The 13,566-nt window shown below is 39.7% G+C and overlaps 1 protein-coding gene across 2 annotated transcripts in view; it reads left to right on the forward strand.

Annotated features, from left to right (window-relative positions):
• Positions 1 to 13,566, forward strand: part of rps6ka1 (ribosomal protein S6 kinase a, polypeptide 1) — a 172,012-nt gene that overhangs the window by 24,223 nt on the left and 134,223 nt on the right. For both annotated transcript variants that reach the window (XM_059954691.1, XM_059954692.1), the window contains exon 2: positions 585 to 629. In XM_059954691.1, the coding sequence (XP_059810674.1) occupies positions 585 to 629 (45 nt within the window). The remainder of the gene's footprint in view (positions 1 to 584; positions 630 to 13,566) is intronic.

Consider the following 13,566-nt stretch of genomic DNA (forward strand, 5'->3'; position numbering starts at 1 on the left):
CTAAGGCAATTAAGAATGAGCAATATATGCTGGCTTTGTTTGCAATGTTCAGATTCCAAAAAGGTATTTTTTCATTAGAACTTGAGCTTGTGAATTAGTTAATTATAGTCCTTGACAAATCAGAGGAATATTTTGGCAATGTTGGAGGTACAGAATGGTCAGAGGTGGGTGCACTTTTTGAACTGGAAGTTGAAGGTTTTCGTGGTGGTTAGGATGTGTTTGAATCCAATGGTGCTGCAGTCAGAAGAGGCTGCCGAGAATGTGTGAGATCCTGTGCTTCCATGATAAGATTTTCAAAGGGAATTGAAAATTTTTGTGCAAAATTGCTGATTGTCAAGTTGAAGGGACTACTATTTCCACGACTCAAAGGGATGTTTGACTGCATAGCTCTCAGTAATCGGAGCTAAAGCGGGACCTCTTTGTGCAAATTGATCTTGGGTAAAGAAATATCTTAATGAAAATCAATGTTCACAGCATAATGTGTATGAGTGTGTACATCTGTGCCTTTTCATTGCTTGCTTTTTACTTAATGATGCAACATTTTTACACTTTAAGTGACAATTTGTTCTCTTTTTATTTTACAGAATGGACATGGCGTGTCAGAGGAAATAACAGATATTCCAGCACAGGTATTAATGGACATAATTACCTGCAACTAGATGGCATGAACGTCTATTTTTGTTTTCCCACCCCTTCCCTCTTCTATTCTCTACTCTGGCCTCTTACCTCTTCCCACCTGCCTATCACCTCACTGGTGCCCCTCCTCCTTCCCGTTCTCCTATGGTTCACTCTCCTCTCCTAACAGATTCCTTCCTCTCCAGCCCTTTACTTTTCCCATCCACCTGGCTTCAGTAATTACCTTCTAGCTAGCCTTCTTCCCCTCCCCATACCTTTTTATTCTGGTGCCTTGCCCCTTTCTAGTCCTGAAGAAGGGTCTCATTCTGAAACGTTGACTGTTTATTCATTTCCATAGATGCTGCCTGACTTGCTGAGTTCCTCCAGCATTTTGTGTGCATTGCTTTGAATTTCTTGTGTTTGTTAATGTACAGTATGCAAAAAGTAGACATTAAAAATAAAATAGATAGAAGTAGAAATTCATTATGTTTAGAGTGTTACAAAATTTAAATAGAATGTACTTTGTAGATGATCACTAAAGAATAAGGGAACAGCACCATAGCCAGGTGTATTACAGAAAACATTATTGGCGCAGTTTCCGAAAAGAAGCCTTTGCATATGCAGGAAGTCCAAAAGGAGAGAGATTCATCGTGCTGACCTTTCACTGGAATTAGGAAAGGTGTTAGCTGAACAGAGTTTAGTGTGTAAAGGAGGAGCAGAGACTGTGAGAATGGAAGTAGGAGAGATGAGATGATGTTAACATTAACTCGGCTCTGTACTGCCTGCTGCAGGCTTTGTGTCTACGGACTCCCTTTGCTCTGAATGCTGTTTGCGTGATTTGTTTCTTTTTCTCTCTGCACATTGGGTATTTAACAGTCTTTTTTTTGATGGGGTCTATTGTGTTTCTTTGTTTTGTGGTTGCCTGTAATGAGACGAATTTCAAGGTTGAATAACATACTTTGATAATAGATGTACTTTGAACTTTGGTGCAAGAAGATTGTCTTAGGGTGGTGAATGTGTGGAATTTATTGCCATAGACAGCCAGCTTGTTTAAAGTGGAGTCTGATGTGTTCATAATTAGTAAGGATATCAAAGGTTAGAGGAGGAAGGCAGGAAAGTAAATTAGCCATGCTTAAATGGCAGAGTGGACTCTAACTGAGTGGCCTAATTCTGCTTCTATATCTTATGGTCTAAGAAAGGAGTGGTAATAGGACAACTAAGGAAATTATTCAGCTTAGCCAGAGTGATGAACCTGTGAGACTCGTTGTCCTAGGCAGCAGTGGAGGCCAAGTCATTGGGTATATTTAAGGTCGAGTCCAATAGATTCTTGATTTGTCAGGGCATGAAGCGATATGGAGGGGAAGGCAGGAGATTGAGGTTGAGAGAGAAAAAATCGATCACCATGATGAAATGGCAGAGCAGAGTTGATGGGCCAAATTTCCTAATTCTGCTCCTATATCTTATGATCTACAGGGGAGAATCAGAATTGGTATGTGAGATAAAAGATGTTGAAAACCAATCAGTTATATTTGTTCCATTTTCCATAATTCTGTTCTCTCCCTTTTTGCACCCTTCCTGAATCATTTCATTTACCCTCCATCACCCCACAGCCCCCACATTCATTGTTATTTCTGATGCTTCCAATGTGATGCTGCCATCTTACGCACATTGCCCTTGCCTTTCACTATTCCACTGGTTCACTGCTTCCTACCCCGTCTTCATCAATATGCTTTCCTTTTCCCATCGTGAGCAATCAACAAAAGTGTAGTATCTCCTAGGTCTCCTGCCTTCCCACCATTCAGATTCCTAAACACATTTTCCAGGTGAAGCAATAATTTGTTTGCTTGCCTTTCAATTTAAAATACAGTATTCACTGCTCTCAATGGCATTGGGGCAACCATGTGTAAACTGTCCTTAGCTTCTACATCTCTGCCCCTTAAATCCTTGGTTCCATTCCCCCTCTAATTTCTCTTGACCTCCCACGATGGCACATCAGCTTCCAGCCTCAGTGTTGTTTTCAACAGTTCAGATAATAAACATTTATAGCATTTTCTAACTTGCTTTCCCAAATTCGTGTTGGGATTAATGTCTATCCCTGTAGAAGGGAGTGGGGATGATGGGACGTTATTGTGGACTTGGGTTCTCCTGGTTTGTCAAAAAGGGGGAGAATTGCCCCATCAAATTTTAGAATTTGAGGGGGTAATTCTCTGATATCCCTGACAATTCCATTAGAGTTTATTTTTAATTTTAGATTTTTGCCTACATATCCCATTAGCATCCTGGGTTGCCATATATTGACTTGCCTTTAGTCAGTTTACCTCACCTTCATTCATTTTTGTCTCACTGTCTCTTTCCTCTGTTGATTGCACAGCTTTCCCAATTCTGGTGAACGTTTAAGTGTTTTTCTCTCCATATATGTATGTAACCTGAGTATTTTGAAAGTTTTCTTATTTTTATTGCTGTACACACATGTAATGTGCTAAGTGTTTTGTACACAAATTTCGCATTATTCTCTTTATCTACTGCCCATCATGCAGTTGGTATTTAGGATAGCAATGAGGGACTTCCATCTCTGACAGTGTTCAGGGCTTTTGTTCATCATGTCAGTAACTTCCTCTTGGTTTTCACCACTGTCACTCATGCAAGTGCTGGGTGAAGGCTCAGAAATACCGTCGCTCTCAGGTGTAGAAGTATTCTTCATTGCGGTTTCATTAACAATGTTGTTTTATCAGTCAGGGTTGTTAGCCCTGAGCTGAACTCCTGAACCTGGAGTACTGGTGGACTACTCTTAGTCTGACCTCTACCCTTTGACCTGTTTGGCATGGGTGACTCTACCAAGAGCTAAAGCATATAAAGCCCTTACTCCAGCCAATATAGCTCTCAGGTCATCGAGGCACGCAAAGTCCAAACCACAACAAGATTGTGGTCCTCTTGGAGAATAATTCTGTTTAAGAAGGATTAAAATAAAACTTCTGTTCACGGCAGAAGGGATGGTATCTTGACTATTTGCTCATCAGTTATGTATTCTTATCAGTATGTAATTTAACATTCAACATTAAGCTCTGAAGTGATTTTTTTTTGCATAACTGACCAGTAGAAATCTCTTTATTTCTTTTCCATGGAAGTGTATATACTGACTTTGGATCTGTAAATGTGATGGTGTATCATACAATTTTTATAATGTAACATTTCTATTTAAAATTGCACTTCAGTCGCATCAAGAATTGTCAAATTCTTATTTGCATTTGAGTGTATTAATGAATTCTGCTTGATGCATTTCATCTAATGTTGCAATTTTACTTTAGAACTATGACCACGTACTATTAATTGTTGCTAGTTAAGTTTTAAGATGATATCTGTAATAACAGTGACCTAGATGTGCATTTGCAAAATAATGACATTCATGTGACAGTGGTAAGGATTTTTCTTAACCAAGTATTTGTAAGCAGTGAGCAAGTGTGAACTGTTGCTCATGTCTGTTAGAGAAAAATGCTGACTATTAAAATGTCATCATGAAGTACATGCCACAGCAGGTCATGCTTTTTGTAAATGATGATGCAGAAATAATTTTGAAGCCGATTGAGCTTGACAATGCTGCAATTATAATACATGTTAACACAAAACTGCCAAGGTTTCTAAATGTTTGCCCAGGTTTATTGACCTGATGTGTTATGGTTCTGTTTTTTTTATGCCTGATAACTTTGGATGGAGCTTTGATTTCTTCTCCATTGTCATCTTTCAGCTCCTGATGATCAGATAAAGAATTATTGGGGGGGGGGGGGAACTTTATTCATTTCTAATATTCCATCTAATTTTTGTTTACACAGCTGCGTGGACATTGCTGTGAGCAGGGAATTTTTACTATAAACACCCTAGTGAGTGGTGATGAGGACCCTGGTGTAACAAGTCCAGAGAACCCTGAACGTGGCAGCAGAGGTGGAAAGAGTGGTGAAGAAAGCATATGGGGTGCTTGCCTTTACCTGTTTTAGCCTAGAGTTAAAGTGATGGGATGGTATATTACAATTTAGATAAGGTTGCACTTGGCACATTGTGCAGATCTATTTGCTATACTGTAGCAAGGAAGTGGTTGTATTGTAGAAGGTGTAGACACAATTCAACAGGTTGTTGAAATATTTCAACTAAGGATTTGTACTAATTCTTTTCAAGAGGGTGTCTATGACATGGAAGCATAGATTTAAGGTAAGGTATAGAGGGGAATTACTTTCATTTGTCTGAGGTGACAGAGGCAGATACTCTTAAATTCTAAGCTTCTAGCCAACCTCTTGAATTGTCAGGACATAGAAGTTTATGCCAAAGTGTGACTGAATGTGTGCAAAATGGGCGTCACCATAGTGCAGTGGTTAGTGCGATGCTATTACAGCTCAGGGCATTGGAGTTCAGAGTTCAAATCCAGCGTCCTTTGTAAGGAGTTTCTACATGCTCTCTGTGAAAGTGTGGGTTTCCTCCAGGTGCTCCGGTTTCTTCCCACAGTCCAAAGACATACCGGTTAGAACGTTAATTCTTTTTGGGACCCTTGGCTCTTAAGTGCAGCACATGTCATTGATGACCTTCCATCTCCGTCGTCCTCTGAACTCAATGGTGTGGTTGGAGTTCATCAACACCTCTGCGATCCATTGCATCCACTGTACAGGGGGTTGGGCTGAGCAGCTTCACTAGACCCCTGCTGGCTGGCCTTGCCCATTTCCTCTTCTCAAGACAGCTTGGAATTTGAGAGGAAGAAGATTATTTGGTCATTGTAAATTGTCCTGTGATTAGGCTAGGATTAAATAGTTGGGTTGCTGGGAGTGTGGCTCGTTGAACTGGCCTCTAAATCAAATAAACATATTGCATGGTGGGCTGAATGGCCTCTTCCTGTGCCGTACAATTCTTATGACCTGAATGTGAAACTTGTGCAAGATAAGCGATGACATCAGCCATGTGGCTTTTCCCATATTGTGTGTGCTTACTTGCGCTGTAGCAAATAGCTTATATGAAATTAGGCAGAGAAGCCAAACATCATATAATGGTAAGAGCCTTTTATACACGGGGTTGTGTGTGATGCAATTAATGTTACATAATTTGTCCCCTGTTCAATTCTAATAGGCAAGTCCATGCAGATAATATGTTGTGAATTAAAATAAATATTATAGACATGGTCTAATGCTGGTTTTTGTTTAATTGGCAGCTAGGAACTTTATAGTGCTTGGAGTATCCATTATCGCTAATGTTACAACATTAATATTGAAGGATGCTTCTGAGTAATTTAGAGATCTTGGTGCCAGTGGTTGACCTCATTGATGCCCACATATGCAATACTGTCTCCTCAAATACTGCTTAGGATTGTTGCACTGTTTTTTTTTTAAATAGTGGCTCCCTGTCAAGATTTTGAAGCAATTTTCAGAAATTATTACGAAGTCGTTGTTCTCCAGCAACCCAACTTATGAACTATATTCAGAAGGACTCACAAAGTGCTAGAAAAGCCTTGAACCACATCACATTGGTTCACTGGTTGTTTCAGTAAATTATACTTAAACAAAGCAGTAAAATGAAACAATAATCTTCCTATTGCCTTTAAACAAATTTGAATGTAGTCATGAGATTCTGCAGATGCTGGAAATCTTGTGAAAGATCTTGTGACACAGTTGACATTTCAGGTAGAGACCCTTCATCAGGGCTGGAAAATGGGGTGGGGGGGGGAGAAGCTCGAATAAGATGTTGAGAGGAGGGAAAGCTGGTAGAGAATTGAGTCCAGGTGAGGGAGAAAGTGAGTGGAGGGTGATGAAGTAAGAAGGTGGGAAGTCAGAGCTGGGAGAGGTTAAGGGCTGGAGAAGGAAGAGTCTGATGGGAGAGGACATGGAGGAAAGGGAAGGAAGAGGGGCATTAGATGGAGATGATGGGCACATGAAGAGAAGAAAAGGAGTAAGAAGGGAGCCAGAATAGGTAATGGAAATATCGACTGTTTACTCCCCTCCATAGATGCTGCCTGACCTGCAGAGCTCCTCTATCACTTCCTGTTCTATCACATTTCTGGCATCTGCAGAATCTCTTGAGACTATATTCAAATCTGTTTAAAGGCAATGTGCAGATTTTATTGCATTTTACTGCTTCATTTTTATTGAAAAGACCAGTGCATCAATGTTCAGGGATTTTGTTTCCCAGCAGAAAGTTGACCAGTGTACTCAGTTGTCTGGGGGCTGAGATGGAGTGACATTGATGGATCTGTTTTGGACTACACTTGTATCACTTTCTTGTTTAGACTTTCTGATTATTGTAAAAGTTTCAAATGGAAATGAAAACTGAAAGCTGTGAATAACCCAAGAGAAATAGAGTTGAAGTCTCTGGTTGTTAACCTTTCATAATGACTTGACAAAAGCTCATGGAGCTTGACAAGTATGTTTCTGTCGCTATAGATGCTGCCTTACTGACTGCTTCCGCCAATTTCTGTTTACATTCTGATGTTCAGATAATTTGAGTAGAAAGTTTAGTGACTCCATAAAATAATGTGAACTTAGTCATGTTCTTTGTTCAGGCGAACACTGATAGAAGCTTGGCAGTTGGCATCCCCTTGTTTTTCAAAACAAGTGTGTTATGAGTGGGTGATAAATGGATACCGTAACACTCATAGACCAAAATAATTGCTTGCCATATGGAAATGCAAAGCTCTATTTTTGTTTTTATTCACAGTCTAATGAATTATGATACCATAGTCTTTGATAAATAGTAACCTTTTCTACTTGAATTGTATGCAATTGTGAGCATTTAATTCAAGTGGGCCTCAAGAATCATTGACACCTAATGCATAAACTGGAAAAAAACATTACTTTTAATTAGGGGCATAATTTTAAGCTTTCACTATAGTACAAGGAATGATTTGCCTTGGGGACAGAGGAGGAAGATGATCATTATATGGTAAAATCTTCTGTGCAAGTTCATGTATAACACAGATTAGCAGATCATCATCATTATGTGCCTGGTGTATGACATAAGTGATCATGGTCTCATGACCATGATTGTTCTTGGCAAATTTTCTACAGAAGTGTTTTGCCATTGTTCCCTTCTGGGCAGTGTCTTTACAAGGCAAAGCACACAGAATGCTGAAAGAACTCAGCAGGTCAACGTGTTAAGAGTCCTGAAGAAGAGTCTTGGCCTAAAGCATCGACTGTTTACTATTTTCCATAGATGTTGTTTGACCTGCTGAGTTCTTCCAGCGTTTTATGTATATTGCTTTGGATTTCCAGCATTTGCAGATTTTCTAGTGTTAATGTCTTTACAAGATGGGCGAGCCCAGCCATTTTGAATACTTTCAGAGATTGTGTGACATCAGTGGTTGCATAAGCAAGACTTGTGATAAGCACCAGCTGCTCATATGACCATCCACCACCTGCTCCCATTGCTTCACTTGACCTTGAAATGGGGGCTAAACAGGTGCTAAACCTTGCCCAAGGGTAACCTGTAGGCTAGTGCAGGGAAAGAGCTCCTTACCTCTCCTTTGGTACAGGCATATCTCACTCTGCCACCCAAGCTGGTAAGTAGAAGTAGAAGTATAAATTAAGACAGCAGCTAGGTAAATTTAAGGTAGTTAGATAGTAGTTAGGTTAAAAAGTAAGTAAATTGCTAGAAGTAGATTGGGAGGCGTAGACCCAATGAACGGTAAGTTTTAAAAATCAATAATGGATTACCAAAGAGTTCAAAATTGTGATGGCTTTATCAATTTTGTGAGAAGAAAGGGAATAGCAAAGATAGAAGTAAACTTTACAGTAACAATAAAAGTGAATGCAGGGAATAAAGAACTAGGCAAGGTACAAATAAAAGTATTTTATATCTGCCTTTGGTGTAGAAGATGATGTAGCTGAGCTGGGGGTGAACCAAGAGTCATGGTCAAGTATTTAAGTCTTTAATATTGCTGAATAGAAAGTACTGAAAAACTAATGGAGCTGAAAGAGATGATTCTTGGATCTGATGGCTACAGAGATAGCTGATGCATTAATAATCTGTGGAACAGTGTCAGTAGAATAAGACAGCAAATCGCTATTATGGAGGGAAAGAAACATGAGAAAGCTAAAGACCAATTAGCTTGACCACCCAAAGATGTTGCTCGGTTCTCCAATAGATTGTTACTCCTGATTTCAGCATCTATGAACTCTTTGTGTCACCAGGTGTCTAGTCCTTGGAAATTCCATAAGACCATAAGACATAGGAGCAGAATGAGGCCATTTGGCCCATCAAGTCTACTCTGGCATTTCATCATGGCTGATACATCTCAGCTCCAATCTCCTATTTTCTCCCCGTATCCTTTCATGCCCTGAGGTATCAAGAATCTAAAAATCTTTGCCATAAATATACCCAATGACTTGGCCTTTACTACTGCCTGTGGCAATGAATTCCACAGATTTCCCACTCTCTGGCTTAGGAAATTCCTCCTTGTCTCTGTTATAAATGGATATCCCTCTTTAATGAGGCTGTGTCCTCTGGTCTTAGACTCCCTCACCATAGGAAACACCTGATAATTAAACTAAGTTATGATTTAAAATAATTTGTCAATTGAAGAATGCAACTGGTAATTAAATTATAACATGCAGGATAGGTAATGTGCCATGCAATCAAAAAGGTGGGGGAAAACTCACAATTGAGCCACCTCTTCATGGATTCCAGCATTTTTGTAGAGCTAGCTTGTACTTCCCTTGTTTTCATTTATTAGGGGCACTTTATAGTTTTTTCCATCTGCAGGGACTTGGAAAGTACAGCCTAACACCAGGAGCTCTCCAGCTATGTTTTAAAAGAATCTGGAACCTAGGGAAACAGGTCCAAAGGATCATCAGACCTAAGTTCCTTTAGTTTGCCGAGTAAGTTTCCTTCAATGATTGTTTTAAGTTCATCACAAGAGAATGATGATTGCTGTGCTGTCCAAAAAGAGAATCCCGCATTTGCTGTTTCCCAGAGTAGCCATCAAATCCCACATGTTGTAGCCATGACATGTTACCTGTCCTGCATGTTATAATATAATCAATTGCATTTTCAATCGACTACATATTACTTTTAATTGTAACTTGGTTTAACTATTAGGGCATCTCCTGTATTCTCAGGAATCTCTCTCTAATTATTTTCTCAGTGATCGTATCTGGTCTAAATTAATTAATTAAGCTGTTAATTAAGTTGTGCAATAGTTAATATATTTACTTTAGTTTTGATACGCTGAGGTCACTGATTTTGTACTTTATTGAGGGGAATTAATGACACTTTCAACAAAGCAAAAGGTTGGCAAAAAGGATCAATCCCTGATGTTTGAAAAAAAATGTCAGAATTTGGCAAAAGAGCACCATGAAATTGATAAGTAGACTGCAAGAGTAATTAGCATAAAACAACTTTTATACTGGGAAAGCTTATTTGGATCACAAACAAGAGAAAATCTGCAGATGCTGGAAATCCAAGCAACACACAAAACGTTGGAGGAACTCATCAGGCCAGGCGGCGTCTATGGGGGAGAAAAAGTGCAGTCCCTGCCGAAGGTGCCTCAACCCAAAATGTCGACTGTACTTTTTTCCATAGATGCTGCCTGGCTTGCTGAGTACCTCCAGCATTTTGAGTGTGAAACTTATTTGTATATGAGAAAGGAAACAATAACAGGTTATTGTACTCCTTTACATACCGAGCCAAGGAAAATTATACTGATGAAAAAGGAAATACAGAGAAATTAAAGTTGAAGGAAGATGTAAGACCTCACAGAGCAATAGATCTAGATAGAATAAGAGGCTGAATATAGAAATTCATTGTTGGCACTGGAATATATGGCAATGTTGATGGGCTTCATTACATGATGCATTTCACTGCATGTTTTAATGTAACATGAAAGCTAAACTTGAATCTAATCGGAGCAGGATTCCATAATTCCCCAGGACCTGGTGATCTGTTTTCCATAAGGTAGCAGTGGAGATGATGGATGCACTGTTTAGTCTTCAAAAATTCTTCAGATTTTAAAATGTCTCCCACAGATTAGAAAGGAGCAGATATAACTCCATGTTTAAGAAAGAACTGCAGCTTACTGATTAATTTGATGACAGTAATGGGGGAAAGATGCTATTAAAATGTTTAATAGGGCACTTAAAAATATATGGATTAAGCAGAATGAGAAATTGCTATCTGAATATACAAATGTAATATAGGTTCTTGATTAGGTTGTCAAAATTTATGGGGAGAAGGCAGAAATTGAGAGGGATAACGAATCAGCCATGATGGTTTGGTGGAGTAGACTCACTGGGCCGTATGACCTAATTCTGCTCCTATGACTCATGGTCTTTTAACAATTTTTGAAAGTTAACTTGCAGATATAACAAGCAATAGGTAAGGCCATTATTGCAGGAATATTTGAGAGCATGGATAAAAATGTTTTACTGCATTTGGTGGTTTGGAAACACTAATGCCCTTGAACAGAAATGCCTACAAGAAGTGGTGGATAAGACCCAGTCCATCTTGGGTAAAAGCCTCCACACCATTTTGCACATCTACAAGGAGTGCAGTTGTAGGAAAGCATCATCCACCATCCAGACCATGCCCTCTTTTTGCTATTGCTGTCAGGAAGAAGGTACAGGAGCAGTTATTACCCCTCATGCCCATCAGGCTCTGGAACCAGAGTGGGTAACTTCACTCACCCCAAGAATGAACTGATTCCACAACCTCTCAAAGATGCTACAACTCATTTCTCCATACTTATTGTTTATTTATTATAATTACTTTGTTTTTTTTTTTGTATTTGCGCAGCATGTTGTCTTTTTGGCTGTCCAACTTTCTGTGCTGATTTTGATTGATTCAATTGTTTTTGTGAATGCCTGCAAGAAAATGAATCTGAGGGTAGCATATGGTGACATCTGATAATAAATTTACATTGAACTTTGTAAGGTTCTGGAATATGAAGAAGACAGAGAGAATGCAACGCTTCACAACATAGGCTGCTGGAACTGGGAGCTGGAGAGGTGGTTATATAAATGGGGCTGATACTGTTTTGAGTTTGGAAGAATAAGAGGTGTTGTCATTAAGTCATACAAACCTACAGATGAGCAAGATAGAATACATGGAATGCTGATATTTCCCATGTCTTGGGTGTCCAAAGGTCCTGTCTTGAAATAAAGGGCTGATATAGGAAAGAGAAGCAGATGTGGGCAGTTAAGCTGTTTCTGTCAGCCTTTCAGTTGGATCACGTCTGATCTTTCAGCTCGGCCTCACTATCCTGCATTAACTTCACATGCCAAAATTCCCCTCTTATCTAAAAATCTATTGACCTCTCATCACAACTTCATTTATGTATCATCTTTCCACACTAATGGATTTTCAAACAAGGTCTTGTGTATATGATATTTGCATGCACTGACACAATTTCTGATGTACCTCTTTTCAGTCACTGTATTTTTCTTACCTTGTGCGTCTCAAACTTTATCTAACCTACTAACCATATCACCATCACTGCACTTTTATGGATGAAGTTTTGTGGCTTTGCCATCCTCCCTTTCCAAAGCTGAATGTGAACATTTGTGAAAGCGGGTGTCGCAACCACAACCTTGTCCTTGACATCAGTAAGACCAGGAACTGATTGTGGAGTTTAGCAAGGGTAGAATGAGCAAGCACACACCAGTCCTTGTAGAGGGATCAGAAATGGAAAGACTGAGCAGTTTCAAGTTGCTGGGTGTCAACATCTCTGAGAATCAATCCTGGGCCCAACATGTTGATGGCAGCTTACAGAGAAGGCATGACAGCTGCTTATATTTCATAAGGAGTCTGAAGAGATTTGGTCTGTCATCAAAGACACACGCACATTTCTACAGATGCACTGTGGAGAGCATTAAAACTGGCTGCATTTGATATGGAGGTGGAGGGGGGGGGCTACTGCACAGGATAGAAAGAAGCTACTGAAAGTTGTGAACTCAGTTAGCTCGATCATGGACACTAGCATAGCATAGCATCTTGGACATTTTCAAGGAGCGATGCCTCAAAAGGGTGGCATCCATCATTAAGGACCCCCGTCATCCAGGGCATGACCTCTTCTCATTACTACAATCAGGAAGGAGGTACAGGAGCCTGAAGGCACATACTCAATGATTCGGGGACAGCTTCTTCCTCTTGGCCATCAGATTTCTGAATGGAAAAGTGAACCCACGAGAACTACCTCACTACTTTTTTTTCAATAAGTTCCATTTAATATCAGAGAATGTACACAACATACAGCCTGACATTCTTACTCTCCGCAGACATCCTTGAAGAAAAAAGCCCAAAGAATGAATGACAGGAAAAACAGGAACCCCAAAGTCCCTTGCCCCCTTCCACACACAAGCAGCATCAACCCTTCACCCCGCCATATTTATTCTAGCATATAAAGCATTAGCATTCCCATCTTCCCATACAATCCACCATGCAAACAAAAGTAAAAGCCTCCAAAGAGAGATCATGGCATGATGTATATAATTTTTAAAATTATGTATTGCATTGTGCTGCTGCAAAAACAACAAATTTCACGACATCTGCTAGTGATATTAATTCTGATTCTAAAATATGCCTCATCTGTGCACTAATGCATCTGCTGGAGTTTAATGCATCTTCAGACCTCCTTTCTCTAGTACTGCCTTCCTCTTGGTCTATATCTTAGACTCGTCGGGATGTCATTTAGTGTGAGGAACATCGCCACCCATTGCACAAATATTTTCGCTAAAGCTTGTGTCTCCCGGCCACCTATACAACTGCCGAGTACAGTATATTGCCTGTTATAATTGCAGCCTTGCCTGAAGACACTTGTTCTCCTTTTCCTTGCCTTGATAGTTGCTCATCAGCAATATCTCAATCTAGTTGGCAATAGAGTTTTTCTCCATATTATTAAATAAGTCAGGCAGCGAGGATAGAGCTTCTAACTAAACATCCTTTATTAAAACATAGTGGTGCAACAAATGGTACTAATGCATTACAGCTCAT

The sequence above is a fragment of the Hypanus sabinus genome, chromosome 30, assembly GCF_030144855.1.
Source record: "Hypanus sabinus isolate sHypSab1 chromosome 30, sHypSab1.hap1, whole genome shotgun sequence".
Classification (NCBI taxonomy): Eukaryota; Metazoa; Chordata; class Chondrichthyes; order Myliobatiformes; family Dasyatidae; genus Hypanus; species Hypanus sabinus.